General features: G+C 37.2%; 1 protein-coding gene across 1 annotated transcript; it reads left to right on the top strand.

Annotated features, from left to right (window-relative positions):
* The first annotated feature begins 1,380 nt into the window (after positions 1–1,380).
* On the top strand, positions 1,381–26,692 carry smad10a (SMAD family member 10a). The gene is given in 13 exon segments (XM_048201868.1): positions 1,381–1,737; positions 4,048–4,293; positions 9,001–9,175; positions 9,352–9,375; positions 10,362–10,580; positions 10,682–10,795; positions 10,798–10,887; positions 12,862–12,957; positions 13,072–13,125; positions 16,014–16,197; positions 19,170–19,338; positions 20,797–20,935; positions 23,675–26,692. Coding segments are annotated over 12 exon segments (1,713 nt in total). The 5' UTR covers positions 1,381–1,737; positions 4,048–4,056; the 3' UTR covers positions 23,887–26,692.
* The last annotated feature ends 935 nt before the right edge of the window (positions 26,693–27,627 follow it).

Here is a 27,627-nt window from a genome sequence, read left to right as displayed (position 1 = left end):
AAGCCATTTGGAGTCTGTTTATATTTGATGGTGACTGCACATGCAAACTTGACTAAAAGATAATATGCTACTGTATGTTGCTCCTGTAAAACATAGATTTTTTGTGTCCAAAAGTTGTGAAAATGCTAGAACATCTGATCCTTTGTACTAGTGTCCTCACATGCTTAATGTTACAAATTTGTACATACATATTTATAATATTAATTTAGTCTCTATATATGAAAATATATAGCTGCCTTTTAAATGTTAAAGGGGGGGGGGGTCTTGCACAAGGATGATATGGGGGTCTGTGGCATCTAAAAGATTGAAAACCCCCAACTTAAAAGGTTAGTTCACCCAAAAATGAAAATAATGTCATTTATTACTCACCCTCATGTCGTTCTACACCTGTAATACCTTCGTTCATCTTTGGAACACAAATTAAGATTGGAACACAGATTAAGATATTTTTGATTAAATCCGATGGCTCAGTGAGGCCTGCATAGACAGCAATGGTACTTCCTCTCTCAAGATCCATAAAGGTACTAAAAACATATTTAAAACAGTTTATGTGTGTTCTATCATAATATTATAAAGCGAGGAGACTTTTTAACAATATCTAGTGATGGCCGATTTCAAAACACTGCTTCAGAGTGTTATGAATCTTTTGAGTCGAATCAGTGATTCGGATCGCATATCAAACCGCCAAACGGCTGAAATCACATGACTTTGGCGCTCCGAACCACTGATTTGATTCATAAAGCTCCGAAGCTTCAAGAAATTGGCCATCACTAAATAAGTCGTTATTTTGTTTTTTTGGCACACAAAAATATCCTCCTCGCTTTATAATATTAAGATAGAACCACTGTACTCACATGAACTGATTTAAATATGTTTTTAGTACCTTTATAGATCTTGAGAGAGGAAGTACCATTGCTGGCTATGCAGGCCTCACTGAGCCATCGGATTTCATCAAAAATATCTTAATTTGTGTACCGAAGATGAACGAAGGTCTTAGGGGTGTAGAACGACATGAGGGTGAGTAATTAATGACATTATTTTCATTTTTGGGTGAACTAACCCTTTAAGTCTTCTTTTGCATGTTTTTGTTTTATAATCCTACAATGTTTTGTTTATTTCCAGGTTTAAATGAACAAAATCACAGATTTTCAATGTGGTCTCAGACCATATTTTAGTCCTTTATTAAAGCCGTCCGTGGGCTTTTAAAAAGAATATGATACAAGTTTTCTACTGCCTATTGCATGCGGCACTGGGGTGCTAGTCTAAAAGTAGCCATCACTGGCTGTTGTAAATTTCAATCATCGATGGAAACTGAGCAGGGATGAATGGGGCGGGGTGAGTTGATATGGGGCGGAGTAATCTCAGCGGCGCCACCTTAAAAAAACAGTCGCGCCGATATGTCAATCCAGACGCGACCCAGACAGACCTCGGCCCGGGGGCCCAGCCGTGAGAGCCGCGCCGTGATTGGATGAGCGCCGCCGTCCTTTTGATACTCGGCCTCCTATTGGTTGGAGCCGAACGAGACGCTCACGCGCACAATGTCTACCCGCTTTTGTTATTGTAGCGAGCGCGAGGAGAGCGGCAGGATGCGCGGACGGAGACAGCGAGCCTGATAGTCCGGTATCGACTCCGATAGACTCAAATTAGATGTTGGAGGGGGAAGGGGACGCGGATTTCTACCTCTCCGTCCTTGTTCAGAAGACTGCTTTTGCTATTCTCTAACAATACGACCGATGTGTGAGTATTTTTACATGTATATGTTAATTTTATTAATTTTTAAACGCACGTTGCACCATTTGAGACCCTATGAGAAACTGATCAGGACTGTCGATTTGGCGATACATTTCGCTCGTTAAAAACACATTACGTCAAAGGTGTGCCTGCTCTAGTCGTAATAACTCATCTTTGCCCTTGTCTGAGCTTTGAAATATTTCGTAACTGTCTAGCATTTGAATACCGTCTCGAGACACTGACATGTCCACCTTCTCACTGCAAGTTCACGATCAAGAGGCTGTGCCTTCAGCAGTTCACCTTGATTTTACTCATCCGAATCCCGACTAGTTAAACGGAATGCATAAACGTTTTGCATGTCATCTCAACTGTGCTCATATCCAGCGGGAGCTCGTGAAATGTTTAGACGGCGGACTCGATGACGTCATGTGACCAAATATGGCATCTGCGCCGCTGCATTTGTTTGCCCGCAGAGCAGTCAACAGTTTGGCTTTAACTTTGCATGACATTTGTGAATACTAACTGTTATTCTACTGTAAGAGGGGATGTCTTGGGTAAGGTTTTGTATAGTTTAAGCATTAGGGCTCTGTTCATTTCCTGTAGAAGTAGGCCTACTATCATTGCTATTTCACGTAATACAGACATTATTGCATATTAAATCTATTAATCAGGGTCAGTATCTTATGATAGGATCATAAACCTTGGGGTTTCATCATTCTCTAGCTGATATCTAAAGCAGGGACTGGGTCTGAATGTCCTCTAGAATTGAGTACACTATACTATATGATGAAATAACAGAGTAATACACCCAGATAAGAAAAAAAAGGAATAATGCATGACTGTGTCAGTCAAAACTAAGAAGAAGCCCCTTTCTCAAATATTACAGTGTATGAAATCCGTTACTTCATCGAACAGTATTGTACATTCTGTCTTAATGTAAAGTTGTTCCTCTGGCACTCATGCCTCAAGGGCCACTTGCGCAGACATGAAGAGCATCACTGAGTCTGATAATAAGGGTCTCAGAGCAGCTCCCCCCAGATTAGAGTTGATGATGCTCAGAGATCTGAAGTGCCAGGATCCGTCAGCGCTCCACCAGCTCTCAATTACTGCACTTCAGAAATCTTGCACTTTTGCAACATGTTCACAGGGGTTTTTAGCAACTCCATGAAGTTCTGCTTCTTATGTACAAAATACGAATTTAAAGTCGCTTGTAGCATATGCATTTTTTGATATTAAAACACTTTCTCCTATCCCAGCTTAATGTGCAAAGAGAACTATAAGTAAGCTATTTGTTGGTTGGGTGGCTCCCCACTATAAATGGTGTTGCTTTTTGGCTCTTTCAAACATTGCCTGCTATTTTTGGACTTGCATACTAATCTACTACTCGTACTATTTCTGCTGTATACAGTATGTATACTGTGCAAAGTATGCTTTTTTCTGTATACATGGAGCAGATGACCTATTATGTTGTCAAAATGTGCAGTATATGACAAAGCACACTGCATTATGGAATAGTGTATCCAATACACACGACTTGTCCTGCCATAACAAATTATCCCTTTTTTGATCAGACTGCCAAAAGAGAAGGCATTTTTATACAAAATATAATTTAAAATGCAAAATTACAGAGCCCTGCATGACAAGCAGGTGAAAAAATAGGATTTAACTAAAATGAGGGAAAAAATTAGTAGGCCTACATCGTGGCCACAATTTAACAAAATGAAAACGAGGGAACAAATACAGTACAACGTGGCCACGGTTTAACTAAAATAATGTAACAAATTTATACAAGCTGATTTAATTAAAACGAGGGAACGAATCTGTACAAGGTGGCCATGATTTACCTAAAACGAGGGAACAGATTAGTACAACATAACCACGATTTAATTAAAACGAGGGAACAAATTTGTACAAGGTCACAGTTTAACCAAATGAAAAAGCAGGGGGCACAAATTCATAATTTATGGTCATGATATCTATTTTTTACCATCATGTGCTTATCTCCATATAAAATAACCTAATAATCTATTTCCAAGATGAAAACAGGATGCCACTTACATGCAAGGCACTGAATCACGTGACATAAATTATTTTTTTTGTGGTGCAATGCCTACTGTTTCGAAATCTATATTCATCAAATAGTAGGCAGTATAAAGTGTATAACGTAATTAGAAGTACTATATATTATAAAGGATATATTATAAGGTATTCTACCGCTAAAGCATTACTACAGTACTGACTGTGTGTTAGCATTCTACATGCAGTGTGTAAGAGTATTGTGTATTGATGCTGCTGTTCTGTTTTCCCATCTGTCAGAGCAGCAGGATGTCCGTGAACCCTCCCAACAGTAATGACGCCTGCCTCAGTATCGTGCACAGTCTCATGTGCCACAGGCAAGGCGGCGAAAACGAAGGCTTTGCCAAGCGTGCCATCGAGAGCCTGGTCAAGAAACTGAAGGAGAAGAAGGACGAGCTGGACTCCCTCATCACCGCCATCACCACCAACGGAGTCCATCCAAGCAAGTGCGTGACTATCCAGAGGACGCTGGACGGACGCCTACAGGTGAACCGCAGTTACAGTAATTGACGCTGAACCATTAACATTTGCTTTAATGCTCTTAGAAGTGAATTACAGGAATCCCTCCAAATGTTAATGCTGAATGGACTGAATGGATGAGTCATTTCTTCATTTGGAAAACATTTTTCTTGTCTGCATTACTAAGTGTTAGATAGGTTTATCAGACATGGACTTATAGCTGTTTAAGTTGTCATTCTGTCAATGTGTAGGTTTCATTGGATATGACACAGTGGTAAATGTGTTTATAGAGTTTCATGGGATCTGTAAATTGAGCATGTGTCTTTGTCACAAGGCAAAAAAACTAGCAATAGACTGATAGATTGTCCAAGCCGATTATTTGGTATATATTTGGCCATAGGCAGTAACCTTGCCCTCTTCCCTGCTTAAGAGAAGTGGTAGTTTCTGCTTGTGTTCACTTCTACTGAGTGCTGTCAATGAATAATGCACACTTTTGATTTTCAAAAATGTGAGTAAATATAGCATAATAATAATCACACATCCCCTGCACACCGAATGGTTTCAACCTTTCAAGAAATATAATATATATATATATAATATAATAATATTTGAAATTGAATAGCTGAATAAATAAGCTTTCCATTGATGTATGGTTTGTTAGAGTAGGAGAATATTTGGCCGAGATACAGCTATTTGAAAATTTGGAATCTGAGGGTGCAAAGAAATCAAAATATTGAGAAATGAAGTCCTTAGCAACGCATATCCACTCACAAAAATACATTTTTGATATATTTATGGTAGGAAATTTACAAAATATCTTCATGGAACATGATCTTTACTTAATATCTTAATGCGTTTTGGCATAAAAGAAATATGATAATTTTGACCCATACAGTGTATTGTTGGCTATTGCTACAAATATACCCGAGCGACTTATGACTGGTATTGTGGTCCAGGGACACATATAATAATATTTTATGGAAATAGAAATGTTTAGCACCTTTGTTTCATTAATTCTTAACAGTGGTCACATGAATAAATAAATAAATAAATAAATAAAATATTGAATTTCTGGAAATCTGTGGCAAATTGTTTAAAAATTTAATCTAATTTGGTATCAGTAAATTGTAGTGTATATATGCTACTGTTTGCGGTCGACAAGGCTGCATTTATTTGATTAAAAATACAGTAAATATTAAAATTTAAAATACCTGTTTTCTATTTGACTTTATTTTAATATATAATTTATTCCTATGATGGCAAAGCTAAAATGTCTTTGTCACAGTGTCACAAAATTCTTCAGAAATCTTTCTAATATGCTGATTTGCTGCTCAAGAGACATTTCTTATTATTAGCAATGTTGAAACCAATTGTGCTGCTTAATATTTTAGTGGAAACCATAATACATTTTTTTCAGGATTATTTGATTAATAGAAAGTTCAAAAGAACAGTGTTTATTTTAAATAGAAATCTATATTTATAATTGTATATGTATATATGTCTTTACTGTTACTTTTGATCAATATAATACATCACAGTATTAATTTCCTTCAAACAAACAAACAAAAAACAACAACCCACATCTAACCAACCCTGAATATTTGAATGGTAGTGTATGTTGGTATTATATTGGTCATCAGCAGCACACAGAACTTCACAGAACCACACGTAGAACTTATTTTGATAGATGATATGAATCCATACCACAGATTCCCCCTCAAAAAATGGCACAAAAATGCGAGAACGTTTGTAGATTCTGCGTGAGATTCATCGTCCGCCCTGCTCTCTAGATATCGGTTTTGGCATCGGCCGTTTAAAAAACCCATATCGGTCAACAACTGTATAAACTCTCTTCCCCCTGCCTAGAAAAACTTTCAAAGTTTTTCTACATTGTTCACACAATTGTGTTTCCCCTAATCTATTTGTGAATCCTGCGATAAATAAAGCTAGACAATGTAAATAATCAAGGCATTGTCCATTGAATAAACTTGGTGATTGGGTGTTGCTTTAGGGCCCAGCGCTAATCACATCCACACCACCCACATGTGAACATAAGGCTTTCATATGGGAGACGGATGCAGTCGAAGCTTCAGCCAATGCTAATAGCTTTCTGCCTGTAGCGTCGGTGTCCATGGATACTAGATGATTGACAGCAGCTACAAAGAGAGACGTTCATCACAAGGCCTTTTGACTGTAAACCTCAAAGTTAAAGCGGTGGTTTATATGGAGTAGAACGGTCTCTGCGCAGTTTCCCCACCCATTCGTATGGGCAGATTTAGAGGGAGGGGTGGAGGAGAGGTTGTGAAGGTTGTTTTGTCTAAAACACAGGAAAGGGGCCGGGTTAACTTAAGGCCGTCTATTTTTTCCTCTGTGTAGAAAGGCTGCTGGTAGATAGTACACTCTATTCTTTACACACAAGATGTGATGATATCCAGGCAACACAAGTGAAAAAAACATGTATGTACAGTAATGGAGAACCTGGTGCAATAACGTTGAACTACTGAGTGAGTAGTAATGCGTCACCTTTTTTGACCTTGCCAGAGACAGTGGGCCTCATTTATAAACTGCTCTACATTTGATCTTACGATCATTTCTCAAACGTGCGTACGTGTGATTCAGAGAACGTGCGTACGCCTTTCTTCCATATGTGAAATCTATAAATTGCAAATGATCTTAAAATTGTGCGCAGTTGAATGGTTTTAGATCTCCGCCTTGTAAACGCTGACTAATAAATGTCATTAACACCAGTCAACATCCAAATCCTTTACTTGAGAATGGCGAGCGTCAAGAATTGCCAATTACCTCGACTTTCTGCCACAAGGAAAAGTGCATACGTCTGAACCTGATGTGGCGCTAAGCACTTTTCCACGTCAAAGACCATTTTTATAAATATGAAAGCTGGTGTGGATTTTAGCATATGAACACTCTAAGTTCAAATCTGTGCATATGCATGTTTTATAAATGAGGCCCAGTGAGACCATGAGGAAAAAGAGACATTAATTTACAATTGTAAAATAGCTGTGCATGATTAGCGCTGGGCACATGCAAAGTTCTTGATTATAATTTTAACTGCAGTTTGTTATTTGATACTACATTTAAAGTTACTATATTTTAAATGTACTAAATTGCGACTTAATCTTTAAAAAAATGTGTAATTACAAATATATTTAAATCCATGACATACAAGTTTCATTAGAAATGACATTGAAGTATATTTTACTTTACCATAAATGCTTGTCATTACATTCGGCAGTACACTTTAACCATGTTTCAAAGACAATAAAAGTAATTATAAAATTACATATAAAGATGTACTTAATTCCTTCTTAAAGGGTTAGTTCACTCAAAAATAAAATTTCTTTCATTAATTACTCATGTTGTTCCACACCCGTAAGACCTTCGTTCATCTTCGGAACACAAATTAAGATATTTTTTTATGAAATCCAAGAGGTTTTTTTATCCTCAGTAGAAAGCAACGAAATGACCACATTCAAGGTCCAAAAAAAGTAAAATAGTACACGTGACTACAGTGGTTCAACTTTAATGTTATGAAGTGACAAGGATACTTTTTGTGCGTAAAAACAAAACAAAAATAATGACTTTATTCAACAAATTCGTCCCTCCCCTGTTATTCTCATACACTATTTACGTTCAGCGCTTCCGTGTTTACGTCAGAACGCTGGCTATCAGGTTATCTGGCTATTTAACTTTACTGTAAACTTAGATGTAGATTTTTCCCCCATACATATCAATGTCATTTTATCACCCAGTCCTATGTTAAGGGGATTTTAGGTACTCTGTAAAGCATCATGCCTAACAACAGCCCATAACCGCAGTAAAATCACTAACACAAAAACATGTTCACCAATGTTTGTCAGATGTGTTTTAATATGCAGGTTTTAAAAACACAAATAAGTTGTCTTTTATCATTTTTTAGTAATTAATAACTTCTGAAATTCTGTTGTGTAAAGGAGATATCCACCTGGTGTGACTGTAGTGTCTTGCTCAAGGTCACACCAGTGGGAACTCAGCAGCTTTGATGTCCACTCTGGGGTTTGAACCCTGGCTCTTTTGGTTACCAGCCCCACCACATTTCTGTCTTTGTTTCAGTCCGTCTTCAGTCCTAAATGGCACTGACAGCTGGATTTATCCCTCTGCTCAGCTCTAGTATCATGCTGCTAGTGCACAACTGCAGCGTCATGCCACTAGTGTTAATCTACAACGGATTATCATATCACACACACGTCCTCCCTGCTGTTCTACTACACTAAACAAGCACAGGCAGCTGTGATACGAACTCAAAACTCAACACATGACCTTACGCTCAGTGTGTTTTCAGGATCATGTGATGCTCTTTTGTCATTCTACTGCATACCTGTCAAATAGCTGCTGTGTTAAAACGTTTTGGTCATGTTGCTGTGTCTTTAGCAGAACTTGTGTTTGTCAGAGCAGTGGCATAGCAATAGTTCACGTCATCCAATGTCCAGTTCCTGATCTTGGTTCCCGTCTCTCTGACATACTGGCTAAAAATAAAATTTAAAACAATGCTTATGCTGATGAGTATGAGGAATCAATATTTAGCCAAAACTGCATTATATAAATCACATGTAGTTCACACAGTTCAAATATACACAGATTATACTGTTTTCTCTGAGTATTATTACACTATGTTTTACTCCTCATGAACATTTCTTTTACCCTTCTCTCTTTTTTTCTTATTTTTTCTTTTTGTAGGTTGCCGGTCGTAAAGGTTTTCCTCATGTAATCTACGCACGGTTGTGGCGCTGGCCTGACCTTCACAAGAATGAGCTCAAGCATGTGAAATTCTGCCAGTACGCATTTGACCTCAAATACGATAATGTCTGTGTCAACCCTTACCATTATGAGAGAGTGGTGTCACCAGGAATCGGTGAGTCTGCTATCTTTTTATTCATTACCATGAACAAAGACATTACTGAGCTGTGCGCAGCACATTCTGTGTCTCGAAAATACAGTGTTATGCATTTTTTAATCATTGCAGGAAAACTTTGTTTGGTCAGTTTATAAAATGATTTTCTTTTTTTCTTTTCTTTTGCTCTTCTCTAGTTGGGCTCAGTCTTCAAAACACGGGTAAGTTACACACATTTGTATGCATCTGTATGTCTCTATTTTGTTTGATTTTTTTTGTTGTTGTTGTAACAATATAAATGTCTTTTGAATGTTAGTATATATATAATACTTTTATAATAAACATTAAAAAATCTTTCCGACCCCAAACATTTAAACAGTAGTGTATGTAATATGATTTAATTTCGATTTTAATTTATTTTTAAAATAATTTGAAAATCTTAATTTGAATGAAAACATTAAAAGTGGGGTATGTATTTTTTCAGCAACACTGTTTAGAAGTTAGTTCACCAACAACAAAAGTCTAACCAATCAGCATTGATTGGCGGTTGTGGAGACAGAACGAGTATGCGGGAGATTTGAAAGAAAAAGAAAAAAACGCAGAAAGAGAGATGATGAGACACAATACAAAACAGCTCAAAAGAATATCACTGGAATGAAGGTTTATGACTGGGCAAGCACTTTAGGATCAGCGTTAATATTAGAAAAGCTTTCCAGCACTGGAGAGAGCTAAGTGGGAAGGCCTGAAAACAGACGCAGAGGCTGCTTTGATTCCGCTTCACGTGTGAGTAACACTGGGTTTGAGTGTCATTGATTGTCTGGAGCTCCTGTGCTGTTGCCGACTAACAATGAACACTTGTTTGTATTTACTTTTGTGTACTGTATGATAATTTTTTGTGCTTCCTTGTCGTGCGTTCATCATTTGCGCTTTATTTTTCGTGAAGCATTTTGTTGCGCGTCAGCTGTGATAAACAGACATCCACTCTCGCATTGCGTGTGTAACAGTGTCCAGACAGTGAGGATATTTTTTAATATAACTCCAATTGTGTTTGACTGAAAGAAAAAAGTCATATACATCTAGGATGGCTTGAGCGTGAGTAAACTATGGGATAATTTTCATTTTAGGGTGAACTAACCCTTTAAGTCCCAAATGAATCAGTAAATGATTCAGAAAAATGAACATAATTTGTCCCCTGGCTGGTATCTAGGTCCCACTGGCAGACTGATAAAGGAAGAGTACAGCCACGACTGCATTCAGATGGACGTTCCCCCAGGCCTTCCTCCCCAGCAGGACCACCAGGGGGCGATGAAACTCCCTCCTCCAGACCACTACGGCCAGCCACTGCCTCCTCTACAGTTGCCTTCAGAACCCACCCGCGCACCCCCACCGGTCACCCTTTACTCCAATATGCCCCTCTCCCCCACCGGTAAGTGCCGACCTTTGGCTATATTAGAGAACTCTAGGAGGTTAAATTGTGCAGTTGTAATAGTGTCGTTGTGTCATCTTCCAAAGTCTCATGTCTTTCAGCTTCAGGCTCTATGATGCCGATGCAGGGAGGTCATGGTGAAGGCTTACTACAGATTGCATCTCCTCAGGGTCAAGTCATGACCCCTACACCTCCCCCCTCCACCCCCACACATGGACCCCACAGACCCCTGTCCCACCCCAGCCTCCACCAAACCAGAATGGCTACAATAGCTCCAAACACTCCCAGACACAAGGCTCCTTTCACAGTAAGTATTACACTTTGTCCTCATAACCAGTCACAACGCGTCAAGTGATAAATCCTGTTTATGTTCATTTGAGTTTTTGACCAGTGTTATTTATATACTATTATAGCTTTTTTTTTTTTTTTTTCATTTTTCATTTTAATTTTAGTAGTTATGTGCTTTTGTCATTTGTATTAGTTTTTTAAATATTTTTATTTAATTTTTATTTTAGTTAGTAATTTCAACTTGAACTTACTAATTTCAGTTATTTGTCAAGGCAACACTTATAATTTTCGTTTAAAGGGGTCATGAACTGCATTGTTTTATTGTTTTATAATGTTTCCTGGGGTGCAATTATAAAGTTAGTATGTTTTTTAGATCAAGAATTGTCATAATTTAGAAATAAAAGGCATTTTTTCCTACCCTGATTTTAGCCCTCTTATTTGTTTTAAGTGGTGTGTCTGCTCTGAGACTTTAGTGTAAATGCCCACTGCTGTGATTGGCTAACATCTTTACATATGAAATAGCTAAGTATTACTCTCTCAAAAACGTTTAGCACATTATTACTATTACTACTACAGCTCTCAAGGTTAACTAATAAAAAAAATGTGTTAATTATAGCAATACATTTAGATCTGTTGCGTTATATTTAGATCATGGCATCAAAGGTTGCAGTGATAAACATTGTAGCCGATCACAGACCTGTTGTTGAGCGCATACAAGCAGTGATCTCATCATTGCAACTCAATTTCTGCACACTAATGAATGCTTTCATCATAACTAAAAGTTCAAACGTGACGTAACTAAGAGATTTGTTGAATAAAATGGGAGTTTTGGCGCAAGTCCAGAACTCCGTCACTGATAAACTCGCACTGTTTGATTGACAGCTCCAGTGAATATAAAGGGAGCGTTCTTTGATCGCTTTCTATATATAATTTAATCACCATTTAAATAGCAGATTATTTTCATCCTACTAAGAGAAACAATGTGAAGTTGACTGTTTAGTCACTGGTTTGATTTACTGACACATAGACAAAGAACATCTGACTGTACATGAATCATTCGGTTACATATCAGATCAGGCATTAGAATTAACACAGTTACTTACATGTTGTTGCATTACTGGCAAGTCTATATCCTAAAAGTCTGTTTGCAAAGTCTGCGTCAAAATGCGATTGATTTACCAAAGAATCCACAGTGAAATGTACCAAATACAAATAAATAATGCTCAATTGAGACATTCACATTGTTGAAAATAAATAGCCATATTCCTAGCATTAGGATCCTTTGAAAGGTAATGTTATTTTTAGTCCTGTATCGCTCTTCTCTTGTCATCTCACTAATATGCCAGTGGGCGGGGCTAACGTTGCAATGACGGAGTAGGTTTTGACTTCTTCTGCGGAGGTGGTGTTTCATCTGTGTCATAGATAGGCACATTCCGGGACAAGACGTTCGCTGGGCCTGGTGTCAATAAAAGCTTTTATTGGACTAACAAGGAAGTTTTCAGTTCTGAAACGTACAGGATATTCTTATTGTATGATGACCTCTTCAAAAGCTCAAGGAAAAGTTGATTTCTCAATTCATGACCCCTTTAAATTTAAATGTATTTTTCATTTAAATATAGATTTTCACCTAACATTTATATTTTATGTAAAATATTTATCTCAGCTTTATTTTAATTAAGGAAAATGTTTTAATAGTTTTAGTATTAGTTGATATCTGTTGATATTTGCTTTTGTAGCCATGCCCACAGTGAAATCTCATTGATCCAAATTCCACTCCACAAAGCTGTATATTAACCTTCAAATATATTACTAAGTTACTGTGGTTTTGGAATGTTGTATGGTGTTTTCTCTTTCGGTGAAGACGGATAAAATACTTGTCACTGGAAACTTGTCGTATCATGCCTGTTTGGCTGTTATGATCTCATTACTACCCATCAAGGGCCATTTTTACTGCTTCATATACTAAACATTTTTAATCTCTAAATTGCTGCAGCAACCTGGACAGGCAGCAGCACAGCCTCTTACACTCCTGTAGGACCCCAGCAAAATGGGCGTGGCCACCAACCTCCTCTCCACCACCCACACTTCTGTACGTTTGCCTTAAACATTACTACAAATGCTTTACTTAAAAGTGCATGTATACAAATATACCATTATTTTATATATAACTAATTTAATCCATTATAATATCTTCCTCTATCAGGGTCTCAACATCACAGTTCAGCGTCTTTCCCTCCTCCAGTCTCCAACCATCCAGGTTTCTACTTTATATAATCTCCACTTTATGTAAACACACACTGTTTAAAAGTTTGAGGTCAGTAAGAGTTTGCTTGAAAGAAATTAATACATCTATTCAGCAAGGATGCATTAAATTGATCAAAAGTAACAGTAAAGACATTTATAATGTTACAAAAGATTTCTGTTTTAAATAAATGAATTCCCTTTCGATACTTTACTTGTACTGCTTCACTAGTCGCGGCGGGGAAAACTACTTTTCTCCGATTACTGAAGCCTTTTTCCAATCACAGCTGCGCAAGCCTATGGCGAAGCAGCGCATCAGAGCCTGCCAAATTGGGCGGGGCATCTGGCTATAAAGCACATTCTGAATTACCTCGATGACTGGCTTGTGTTAGCCCAGTCAGAGGCCGAGCTAATATCCCACAGATTCTTCCTCCTCAGCCACTTAGAGTGCTTGGGGCTCATGGTCAATTATAACAAAAGCTCGATGATTCCCAGCCAACGAATCTCATTTTTGGGGGCTGTCTTCGACTCAACCCAAATTAGAGCTGTAGCCTTGCCAGAACGTGTCCTGGCTATACAGCAGCTGACGACCGCCTTCACAATTGGTGCGTCCCTTCCTCTCAGAATGTTTCAGAGGATGCTGGGCCTTATGGCCTCAGCATCGCCAGTATTGCAGTTAGGCCTCCTTCGCATCCGGCCCCTTCAGCACTGGCTGAAACCCCTGGTTCCATCCTGAGCTTGGCGTCACGGGCGCCTTCGCAGCAAGGTGGATCAAGCCTGCGTCGCAGCCCTTGCCCCTTGGAAGGACCCTTCGTGGTTCTAACAGGGTCTACCCCTGGGGCTGATACACAAAAGGAAGGTCATCTTCACAGATGCGCTAAACACGGGCTGGGGAGCCCTGTGTGACGGCAGGCCAGCCTTTGGCATGTGGTCGAGCAAAGAGACAAAACTGCACATCAACTGCCTGGAAATGCTGGCAGTATGGCAGGCCTTACAGTCCAACATGACGGAGGTATCCTACATAAATCGCCAGGGCGACCTTTCCTCCCCACACTTCTTCATGATGGCAAAGAGCCTTCTGGAGTGGGCACAATGTCACCTGCGCTCTCTGAAAGCAGCGCATGTGCCGGGCAAACTGAACTGGGGATCAGACATGCTATCTCAGAGCAACGTCCCCTCTGGCGAGTGGATGCTCCACTCCCAGATGGTTCGGAGAATATGGGAGATCTTTGGGGAGGCAGAGGTCAACCTCTTTGCCCCAGAAGACAACTCTCACTGCCCAATCTATTTTTCAAAGGAAAAGGATGCGCTGGCCCACAATTGGCCGAGCCTTCTCCTTTATGCTTTCCCCCCGATCGCCCTGATTCCTCAGGTTATCAGGCGAATCAGGGAACAGAAACACAAGGTTCTTCTAGTGGCCCCGCTCTGGAGAAACCAACTCACGGCAGCTCCGTGGCCCATTCCCCTGAGACGGGGCCTCCTCTGTCAGACGAACATGACAATATGGCACCCACAGCCCGAGCTGTGGGCCCTACACTTATGGCCTCTCGATGGTAGCCTATGAACCTCCCAGAGGGTGTCTTAAAACCATTTCTCAGAAATTTGTGCGGCAGCCGGCTGGTCTTCGCCATCCACTTTTTTCAGGTTTTACAACCTGGATGTTCCTGCTCTGCAGGCTCAGGTCCTTTCTGCTTAACTGTCTCTCTGAGCTCAAAGCTCCGGGAACCATATTCCCACCTTAAGGCTGGATTTAATTCTTGCTGGGTCTGACTCAAATCCGCTGAAATTCCCACGTCTGGGCTTAGCTTCCTGCACGCTCTCGGCCCTATCTAGTTCCGAGGCTGTGCGAAGCTCTAGAACGATTATATGCGGCTGATTATATAACGATTTTTTTTGCCTTCTCTTGACCCCGATAAAATCTGGGTTTCTTGACCTACGGGGCCCCCTTCTGGGTTCCCCGGACAATTACTTACAAGTCGTTCATCTATCATAGCACGGGGTGATTGAATAGGTTCCACGTCTAGCGATGCAGTACAAGTAAAGTATCGAAAGGGAACATACTCGGTTACTAACGTAACCTCAGTTCCCTGAGATACGGGAACGAGTACTGTGTAGCTAACCGTGCTATGACGCTGCACGATGCTGTTGTCGCTTCAGTCGATATGAACCAGTGATCCTATGCCGAGCTCCTGCTTATATAGCCAGATGCCCTTCTCAATTTGGCGGGCTCTGACGCACTGCTTACACACTGCTTCGCCATAGGCTCGCGCAGCTCTGCTGCGCCATCATTGGTTCATTTCTGTACATTTTTTGAACCAATGGCAGTGCAGATGCACTGCTGTGATTTAAAAAGGCTTCAGTAATCAGAGAAAAAGAGTTTTCCCTGCTGCGTCTAGTGACGCAGTACTCGTTCCCGTATCTTAGGGAACCGAGGTTACATTAGTAACCAAGTACGTTCTTTTGAATGTTCTATTCATGAAAGATTCCTGAAAAGAAATGTGTCATGGTTTCCACAAAAATATTAAGCAGCACAACTGTTTTCAACATCATTAATAATAAGAAGAAATGTTTGTTGAGCAGCAAATCAGTATATTAGAATGATTTCTGAAGGATCATGTGACACTGAAGACTGGAGTGATTTCTGCTGAAAATTCAGCTTTGTCATCACAGGAATAAATTACATTTTAAAATATATTCAAATAGAAAACTGTTCTTTTAAATTGTAATAATATTTCACAATTTTACTGTTTTCCTATATTTCGATCAAATAAATGCAGCCTTTTAGCATAAGTGTTTCAAAAGCATAAAAACATCTCTCTGACCCCAGAGTTTTGAACGGTTTTATACACTTTAAATTCAATTTATGCTCTCGGACTCACAGTTCAACATGCAATATATCAACAGGTCCTGAGTTTTGGTGTTCCATTTCGTACTTTGAGATGGACGTGCAGGTGGGGGAGATGTTTAAAGTCCTGTCCAGCTGTCCGGTGGTGACGATTGACGGATATGTGGACCCCTCAGGAGGTGACCGTTTCTGCCTGGGTCAGCTTAGTAATGTGCACCGCACAGACGCCAGTGAGCGGGCCAGGTATGCATGCCGTAATCCAACAAATGTTCCAGCCAGTGCTGTGAAAAAATATCTTGAATATTTATGATTCATTTGTGACCCTGGACCAGAAAACCAGTCATAAGGGTTAATTTTTGGAAATTGAGAGTTATACGTCATCTGAAAACTGAATAAATAAGTAGGAAATGTACAAAATATCTTCATGGAACATGTTCTTTAATTAATATGCTAATGATTTTTGGCATAAAAGAAAAATCGATAATTTTTACCCATACAATGTATTGTTGGCTATTGCTATAAATATACCCGTGCGACTTATGACTGGTTTTGTGGTCCAGGGTCACATTTATGATTATTTTGCTGTAGCATTGTGAATATCACAATGAGTTTTATGTACTTTTTATTTAGCTATTAAGTTTTCTAAGGCTACTAAGACCAGTGCCAGTATTAGTTTAGTTCCATATTTCTTCTTTTATCACAACTTGGGAGTGTGAATGTGCCAAAAATAGAGTTTTAATGGCATCAAAAAAAGGTAATTCTTGGTGTTATATTATACAGACAGTTTTCAGCTAGTAAAGAAAGACAGTTTTGGAGCAAGGAGGAGACATGTGCTGTGTCCGAAATAGCATACTGTTTGAGTTGGTACTAGAGGGCTGCATTGGGATTTGGGATCATATGGTTCCCGCGGGACCCAATGCAAATCTCACAGGAGTGGGCCGTTTTAACTTTGCTGCGGGCGGGAGTGGATGGTCAAAAAATACAGCGTGGGTCCAAGAAAGGATGCAGCGTAACAAGAAAGGATTCAACAAATGAAGTTCATCGCAGTCAATCAGTAACATTCAATACAATTACATATTGTGCCTTGTTAGGTTACCAGAGTTTAACTGTTATGGTTAGGTGTGTGTGTTGTTGTTACGCATACCTTTAAATATGTTTTTAGGCTCCACTAGTTGTGACCACTTTTGTTTTAGCAGTTGATAGAGTTTTGAAAAGCTAATAAAATGCTGGCTGAATGTGTTTGTCATTTGTGGTGCTAGCATTATCTTATGGTCAGTTTAATTAAATGCAATGTTTATCTCTGTTATTCTGAACGTTTAGCATAGCCCTAATGTTGGTTTAATTTTTTCACAATTTCTACAAGCTGTAACACAATGTTTGCGGGTGCGGGTAAGAGTGGAAATTCAGTGGGAGTGGGATTAAGAAAACAGTCCTGTGCAGGGCTCTAGTAGGTACTACATTTGAATTTGCGACCATTAAGAAAGTAAGTTCTATATAGTATGAATGCAGGTACTAGTATGAATGAAATTACTGTCATGTGACCTTCCAGCATCATGCGTCGCTTCACTGCCATTCATAAATTCTCTCCCGTGGCCCCATGGGATAGTAAAGTGTCCATTAAATGTGCACTTCAGAATCTCACAGGAAGTAGTAAGTTATCCGGGGACTTTTTGTCTACTGTTTTTTGAATACGATTCATTCTGACATACTACTCTGTTGGCGTACTGTTTTTCACATAGTAGGGAAGTGTTTGATTTCGGACACAGCGTCAAAAAAATCCCAAAAACAAAAAAAACATTTTACACACATTAAAATTGACTACATTTTGTAATTAATCATGCTCTGGTGTGTTGTTGTTAGATATAAATTCAGTGTTATTTTAGTATTATTTATTTACTTTAATAGTATTTATTCATATTTTGAATTATATATTTTATTTTCATATTTTCTATTTAGTTTTAGTTTTTGTTTTAGTAATTTTTTTAGTACTTATTCATTCACGTTATTTAAGGCAATATTTCTAAACATTTCATTTTCATCTAATATTTATATTTAATTTGATTTCAGCTTTATTTCAATTAATGATTTTAATAGTTTCAGTTTTATTTAATGACAAAACTGAATGCACAGTGGTGTTATTGTTTTCCAAAACTGTTAAAAATCATTTTCGTTAATTGAAATAAAGCTGAAATATAAACATTAGATGAAAAGGTAAAAAAAAATGTAAATGTAAATTAGAATTGTTGCTTTGGCAACTAACTGAAATTAGTTATTGAAATAAGTTATTTTATAATTGAAGTTCAATCCTCACAGTTTTACAGACAAAGCTAGTCCTAGACTAAAATGCAGGTTTGAGCTGTTTTAATTGAAAGCAACTTGTACTGACATATCTTAAAATATGTCACTGCCATTGTTTTGTCTCAAGATGCACACCGGTAATGTTTTTTTTTTTTCTAGTGTGTGTTTATAAAAGCTACTTAAATATCCTAATTGAACTAAGGCCTAATATTACTAAAACTAATAAAAATGATAAAAGCACACAGCAAAAATACTAAAGCTTAAAAAGCTTCAAAAAGCTTTTTCAAAATAAAAGTCTAAACTGGATATGAACCTTATTTAGAAAATGATGTGCATTTAAATATGGTATTGTCTTGGCAGCAATGGGCAAGGCTGAAATTTTGGTTCCTCTGTGGGAAAAGCATTATTATATATATATATATATATAAAATGCTTTTCCCACAGAGGAAACAAAATTTCAGCCTTGCCCATTGCTGCCAAGACAATACCATATTTAAATACCATATTATATATATATATATATATATATATATATATATATATATATATATATATATATATATATATATATATGTGTGTGTGTGTGTGAGTCTTTGTTTTGTGTATAGATGAATTTCACAGGTTTCGTGTTTGCCTTAACACACACGCTGCAAAAACTGCTTACTGTGCCAGAATGACACTGATGAACAATAATAAACAAACAGATTATGCAAGGATAAAAACTGGGAAATAACTGGTTTTAAAAACCTGAGAAAATGGAATGCAAGCATGTCGACAAAGGCGCATCTGGTTTTGGTTATGAAACTCGGTGGCATGTGTTCAGTTGTGTTATGTAAGTCTCTGATGGAACCAAAAATATTGGAAAGGCAATGGTTGTAGTCATTCATTCTGCTGCTGTCTTTTCATCCTGTCTGTAGGTTGCACATAGGTAAAGGCGTGCAGCTAGAGTGTCGTGGAGAGGGTGACGTATGGATGCGCTGCATGAGCGATCACGCCGTTTTTGTGCAGAGTTACTACCTGGACAGAGAAGCAGGCCGAGCACCAGGAGATGCAGTGCACAAAATCTACCCAGGGGCCTACATAAAGGTAAAAGCTCGTAAAATTTTCATCATCATATTTTATTAATTATTTATGGACAGAAATAGTGTGGTAGGTGAATAGAATTGACTTTTGTAGAAAATTAGATTGCGGGCAGTTAGGAATTTTTTAGATTTGTTTATAGCCCTGAAATGATTTAAAAAATGCTTATTTTATTGTTACATGTAACTACATTTTACATTTTAATTAAAAAAAGGGTAACACGTTATTTTACAGTGTCATTGTTCCTTATGTTACATGTAGGTACTGTAATAATAACTATAAATTATGACCAGTTACATGCTATTTACCCTAAACCAAACCAAACCAAACCCTAATCCTAACCCTATAGTAAGTACATGTAGTTACTTAATATTACTCAGTACTTAAAAGTATAATTACAGTGTAACAAAGACACCTTAAAATAAAGTGTAACCAAAATGTATAATAATTCAAAATGTAAATAAATCACTTTTCAAATTCAACTACAAAGAACCCCACTATATTTTAAATATTAAATAAGCAACTCTCTCTCTCTCTCTCTCTCTCTCTCTCTCTCTCTTTCCCTCTTTCTCTCTATATATGTGAATATTGAATAAATAAGATCCATTTTTATATTTTTTTTTTACATTTAAAAATGCTTGTTTTTTTTGTTACATATAACTATATTTTACATATTTACTACAAAAACAATTATTCAAAAATATATAAAAAATATTGATAAATAAATATATATTTATCTATTTTGCTTATTTATTTTTTTATTAAATAAAAAACAAGCAACTTGACTAAATACTGTACATGTGTCTACATATCAGTTTGACAAGTTTATTTTATTGTTACACTTGTTACATTTTATATACACAAAAACAATATTTCAAAAATTAAATAAGTAACTTGTCTAAATATATCTATTTGTCAGTTTGAAAAGTGATTTATTTACATTTTTGAATTATGTTTTTGTAGTTAAAATGTAAAATGTAGTTACATGTAACAAAATAAAAGCATTTTTAAATGTAAAAAAAAACAATAATTAAAATGTGAAAAAAATCATTTTTCAAATGGACAAATAAATGGATAAATTTAGTTGCTTTAATTTTTGAAATACCTCTTTTGTGCTGCAGTGTTTAATGAATTCATCCCAGTATGTTTTCATAATATATCAATTTATTAAAATATTATTATTATTATTATTATTATTAAATTAAAGATCAAGGAAAAGTCCTCATAATATGACCCCCTTAATGTCAGACTCGATGGGTTGTAAATACATTTGTACACTTGAGAGCTCTGTGTGTATTTTTGCTTCCTGTCACATTAGATTTGCTTGATCCAGAGCTTGACTTTTTTTAAGCCTGTCCAAATGACTTCTCATCAGCCATTGTTTTAGGACACGGCAGCAAGGTCTGTGTGCCTCAGTGCTGTGCTGAAAGCAGAAAGAGTTAGTGTGTTGTTTTGTTCCTGCAGGTCTTTGACCTCAGGCAGTGCCACAGGCAGATGCAGCAACAGGCAGCCACGGCGCAGGCGGCAGCTGCAGCGCAGGCCGCAGCAGTGGCAGGGAATATTCCAGGACCAGGAAGTGTTGGCGGAATCGCACCTGCAGTCAGTGAGTGTCTGCCTCATTCACAACAAACCCATGAAATCAAAATGAGGTGTTTGTTAGCTCTGAGGTCATTAATTAAGGGATAATGTCCATCCAGCAAAATAAACCCTAACAGGGTGATCAGGTCCCTGACGTAACCCTAAAGGGGTTTCATTTGCGATAACAACTGAGTGAATGTACATTATCCTTCTTATTACACGGACACTTGCCACATAAGTAAATAATCATGCACGGAATATTGATTTGACATTTGAGTTTAAATATTTTATTAGCTCATTAAACACAAAGCTTCCGCTAAGAAAAAACTTTCAAACTAGATGGATTTTAAGGGATAATATACAGTTGTATTACTTATTACACAGCTTTTCACCACATAAATAATGACTGGGACATGAAATATTGATTTGAGAAGAAGCCATTTTAAAATCTTACCTCTTTATTATATTATAATAGTAGGCCTACTATTAATACTGAAATCCTCCGGGTATATATTACAGAAAATACAGTTGATAACTGAGGCGCAAGATGCAGCAGCTGCATTTGAATGAAGTGAGAGAGAGCTCGAGAGCATGTGATACGAGAGACATGAAAGAAGCTCCCGCCTCAAATAACTGGATGACCGCCATTATACAGCGTTGCTTTTGATCATGGTCATTATCGGGCAATAACTGACCTCAGAATGTTGTGACTGACCAGTTAGAATCAAGCATTTCGGCGAGCCATGTAATAAACAAAGCCGCTTTAAGCCAAGCCTCCAAGGTTAGGACAAAAACCCAAACAAACAAAAAAACAACAACAACGTAACGCAGCGGTACACAGGCAAGCAGACCAGAGGCCGTTTTTTTTTAATGGATGTCAATGGAGGAGAGGATTCAGAACACTTAATAAACTGCTTTTGTGAGGAAAAAGCTTATCACTTAAAGGTGCCCTAGATTCAAAATTTGAATTTACCTTGGCATAGTTGAATAACAAGAGTTCAGTACATGGAAAAGACATACATTGAGTTTCAAACTCCATTGCTTTCTCTTTCTTATGTAAATCTCATTTGTTTAAAAGACTTCCGGAAAACACACGGATCTCAACATAACACCGACTGTTACGTAACAGTCGGGGTGTACGCCCCAATATTTGCATATGCCAGCCCATGTTCCCAACATTATGAAAGGCATTAGACAAGGGTAGCCAGTAACATCTGGATCTGCACAGGTGAATCAACAGACTAGGTAAGCAAGAACAACAGCGAAAATGGCAGATGGAGCAATAATAACGGACATGATCCATGATATCATGATATTTTTAGTGATATTTGTGAATTTTCTTTCTAAATGTTTCGTTAGCATGTTGCTAATGTACTGTTAAATGAGGTTAAAGTTACCATCGTTTCTTACTGTATTCGCGGAGACAAGAGAGCCGTCGCTATTTTCATTATTAAACACTTGCAGTCTGTATAATGTATAAACACAACTTCATTCTTTATAAATCTCTCCAACAGTGTAGCATTAGCCCGTTAGCCACGGAGCACAGCCTCAAACTCATAGAGAATCAAATATAAACATCAAAATAAATACTTTACTCACATAATTCGAAGCATGCATACAGCATGCATGACGAACATCTTGTAAAGATCCATTTGAGGGTTATATTAGCTGTGTGAACTTTGTAAATGTGCTGTAATATAATCGAGAGCTCGTGTGGCAGGGAGCACGCGAATTAAAGGGGCGGCGCGCTGATAAAATCAGTGCATAGTTAATGATGCCCCAAAATAGGCAGTTAAAAAAATTAATAAAAAAAAATCTATGGGGTATTTTGAGCTGAAACTTCACAGACACATTCAGGGGACACCTTAGACTTATATTACATCTTGTGAAAAAGCATTCTTGGGCACCTTTAATGAATTGACAGCATGTCTGCTAATCTTTAAAGGGATAGTTCACCCAAAAATGAAAATTACTCCATGATTTACTCACCCTTAAGCCATCCTAGGTGTATATGACTTTCTTCTTTCAGGCGAATACAATCGGAGTTATATTAGTCCTGGCTCTCCCAAGCTTTATAATGGCAGTGAATTGCTGTTCTAACAAATAGGGCTGGGCAACAAACTCAAGCTCCTCTTCTCTTTTATCGAAATCCTCTGACATTTCTCTTTAAAAATTCTAGTTTTAGACTTCTAATTCGTGACCGGTGTTTTGTTTTGCTCTCTCCTCTGCGCTTCCGCATTCGTCAATACGTCATGTGTCGGGTCAGAAGTTACTCTATATGGCTGTCTGTCGGAAGCTAATTATTTTAGTTTAGTTTTAAGTTTTAAATATGGATTATATGGATTTTCTTACACAAACGCCCACTGGAGCCATGTGGTTATCTTTTATGATGGATGGTTACGCTGTTTTGGGCTTCAAAATCTCATCCTCTATTTACTGCCATTATAAAGCTTGGGAGAGCCAGGACATTTTGTAATATATCTCCAATTGTATTCATCTGAAAGAAGAAAGTCATATACACCTGGGATGGCTTGAGGGTGAGTAAATCATGGGGTAATATTCATTTTTGGGTAAACCATTTCTAAATGCATCTAACGTACTGTTTCAACAGGAAATAAGTCATAGGATAGAAAAGTACTTTTGTCAATCAATTTTATTGAGGTATTATCAGATTACCTAATTCCTTTATAGAAAAAGATTTTGTAGAATCAGTGCAAATTCAAAAACTGAGTGGTTGGTGAATTTAAGAATGTTTTTTTTCCAGGCCTCTCAGCAGCAGCAGGGATTGGTGTGGATGACCTCCGGAGGCTGTGCATCCTGCGCCTGAGCTTCGTGAAGGGCTGGGGACCTGATTACCCCCGGCAGAGCATCAAGCACACCCCCTGCTGGGTGGAGGTGCATTTGCACCGGGCACTGCAGCTGCTAGATGAGGTGCTGCACACTATGCCACTGGCAGACCCTGGACCAGCTAACTGAGAGGGAACAATACACAGAAAACACTCACAACACAGATACTGGACTCACTACAGTAAGCGTGCGAACCACATTACAAGCTACAGTGTGGTTTGCGCTTTTATCAGTCATTAGAATCCCAATGGAAACCACAGAAATTCACTACTCTAAAATTCATGTTTTTGAAAGGTATTTCAGCGCATTTTATTGTTCTATAGTGTTGCATTTCTTTTTGGGTGAATCTCACAAAAACATATCTAGGTCATATTTCACTCCAATATTTTTTTAATTGTGACATTGTTTTTAATTAATTTCCCCACAAATTTACATTATTAAAATGTTTCCAAATGTATTATTTTTAAGTTTATGCAATGGTGATTCTGATGAGAGTACTGCATATTTTTATTTAAAAATACAGTGATTTTGTTTTATTAAAATCAGTGTAAATTAAATGCAGTCCAACAAATATGACAATGTAACTTGTTACAATGTAACTACAATGTACAAATACTTAATTTAAATAATACAAATAAATAAATATATATAAAATCATATATTATATATCATGATTTGTTTTATATATATATTTTTAATGATAATTAGAAGGGATATGCTTGATTATTATGAAAATAATGTCGTAATGAAGAAATCTAAAGTAGGTTTCACTTTAAACAAAATATCTGTTTCTATTTCTTTCTATTGATTTTATGGTGAAATATGATCTGGACGTGTTCTTGATGGGATTCGTGAGATTCATCCATTCAAATTAGATGTATATACCTTAGCGCTACAGGTCTACTAATGAATGCAAGTTTACACAGGGTTGATTGCAGATTAAGTTCAGGGAAATAGCTTTATTGTTCATATGCCTTTCTAGCTTTGCACATCATGCAGTTATACTAAGAATATTAGAGCCTAATAGTTTTGCAATACTGGTATAAAATGCTTACAATCTGTCTTTGCAAGAAATTAATTTATGGGTCAGGTTCTGAACATAAAACAAAGCACGAAAAACTGCCGTTTTTGCAATGGCCTTGGTTCCGAAAGTATTTTTGCCATTCACTTGCTCCAAGAGTTCTGAGCCTTGAACCAAACCAAATAGCTACAAAAAAGATGCATTGTGAATTTAAATCAGCTTGCATACTATATATTTGAAGTTTATTGCAAAATATTTGTTCAATATGTTCAAGTATTACTAGCTTGAGAGTGTAGCGAGATTGACTCGAATCTTTGTGGAGAAAATGAATGGTGATTTTACTTGCGGAACCATTGTGTTGTGCTCTATTAGACTCTGGTATCACACACATACACACAACATGATACAAGTGAGGAAGAGACTGTTCAACCTCCAACCATAAAAACTCAGAATATCTTGAGATCCACGGGTTTGGTAGCACTAAATGCCTCAGAGCAAATGTATATCGCTATGTTGGCGCTGGTCACTTCAGGAACCGTTCGAAAGGACCAGCTGATGTAGATGCAAACCTGCCTCTGAGAGACAAACTGTACCAGACAGATAACAGGACAAACTGTCAAAACAAAATGCTCATCATCTCTGTGCTTGTGCTGTGTTCCTCTACATGTGGACCTCAACTCAGCTATTACGCGGCTTACTATCCAGGCATCTTATTAGTTAGACTTGCAATAGCCTTCCAGCTCCTTTATTTTCATACCAAAAAAAAAAAAAGAAGAAGAAGAAAAAAAAAACAAGCCTGAATTGTTCAGCTTTAAAATGGTGGTATTAGTATTGTGACGCAGTTCGGTGTTTGTAACCAAATCATTTGCCATGTGGTGTAACTCACCAAAGCCAGAATACCTCATGATAATCAAGCATGAACCCAGTGGATTTTTCTTTATGCCAAAATGTGTCTGGAATCTTCTACTTTCCGGACGTCATGCTCACCTCATACTTTAACCAAATCAAAACAGGGCGTGTCTTGAACCGAATGTAGAGCCTTGATGCACCGACTGACCGATTTCAAACAACGGGTTTTTGCCAACACCAGTTACTCAGCTTTATCATTTATCTCGCCCAACAACTTTTGTCTGGATTGTGAGCAAAATTCAGTCAGTCAGCCCCATACTACTATAAACTTTTGCAAACGGGTAGAACATCTAAACTTCAAACTTTGAACATTAAACATTATTGTTTTGCTGGCTTCCCAAATTGAAATGTCTATATTTTACTGTACACTTACAGGAAATTATGCATTTATTGAAAGACCCTTTGTATTGGTTTATTTAGTATGAACATCCAATACAAATGCAAATCTAATAATAAAAGTGGAACCTCATTATAGTATGTTAAAGTCAACATGAAATCAACATTCATCCTGTTTACTTTTTCCTGAACTTTCCTTCTGTTCATCGAAGTATCCTGAAAATATGTGTTGATATTTTAAATTACAATATTTCACAAATGTTCTGTTTTTTTACGAAGCCCCAATGGGGACCTGGTGATGTAAAAAATATATATATATATTTCAATGCTTTTGCATTTGCTTGTAAATCTTTTGCACTTTTTTCATGAAAATATTGTTTCTCTGAGAAACTTTGTTCACTCACAAAAGCACTGAAGTATACACTGTAAAAAAATCCCTGTAAAATTTACAGTAAAAAAATGGCAGCTGTGGAACTTTACCGTAAAAAATACGGTAGCAACATTTTAGGTTTTACAGGACAGCGACAGCACTTAGTTTACTGTCTATTTTACAGTTAAAAAACGTATAATTTAAAGGTTTATACTGTAATAATTATGGTTCATAACTGTTTATTTTACACACTGTAAAAAAATGCTGTTAAATTTATGCTTAAAAACCCGGCAGCTGTGGTTGTTAGAAATTTACCATAAAAAATTATGGTAGCAACATTTTAGGTTTTACAGATTTAACTTAAATTTACAGTAAAAAAAAAACGCATTTCATTAACTGATATAATGTTAATTTACCAAACTATTGAAGTACTAATATCTGTTTTGTACTTTTGCAATACACTGACAACCACCAAACACAGTGGTGATGAAAGTCACATGATGAATCAAAGTTCATCTCAAGCATCTTTTCCAAAAGCTGAGAAGGACAATACTAATATATAGAAGGTGCACACAGTGTCATTCACACAAACACTAAACACCATTATGGTAATACACATAATATTTTAAAAATGCAATAAACATTAATTTAACAACAATTTAAAACCCTAATGTACATAACTGATTAGAAAAAACTAAGAAGAAACTACACAAATACATACATCAAATGTGAAGTGTCACGCAAGGAATTGTGGAAATGACAATTTACAGTTTTTCACTGTAAATTATACAATGACTTGTTATTTTTCACCTCCAAAAGCTGTAAATTTAACAGTATTTTACTGTAAAATTACATTAAATATACGGTTAGCTCTATTACAGTTATTCACTGTATATAGTATGTAAACTTTCTGTTAATCAATTTACTGTTTTTCACCGTAGCATTTTTACAGTCTTTTACCGTTAAAATCACAATCATTTTTTACGGTGTAGTTTTTCCTCTGACATATTATTTCCATCACAAAAGTTTTGCAAATGAATGCAGAGTTTCTCGGGGAAACCCAAAAGTTTTGCGAGAGAATGCCAAAGCATTTAAAATAATAAATCTTTCTTTATTTTTACCATCAAAGAAAGTTGTTGCGCTCTCAGTTGAAAAATTCTTTTTTCCTTCAGGTGCGTAGAACCAAAAAAGATAAACTTGAGCAAAACAGAAAAAAGTGGCTGGCCGCACACTG

This window comes from Megalobrama amblycephala, linkage group LG9, assembly GCF_018812025.1.
Source record: "Megalobrama amblycephala isolate DHTTF-2021 linkage group LG9, ASM1881202v1, whole genome shotgun sequence".
NCBI lineage: Eukaryota > Metazoa > Chordata > Actinopteri > Cypriniformes > Xenocyprididae > Megalobrama > Megalobrama amblycephala.
The sequence above is the reverse complement of the archived record's forward strand: the minus strand, read 5'-3'. Positions and strand labels throughout refer to the sequence as shown.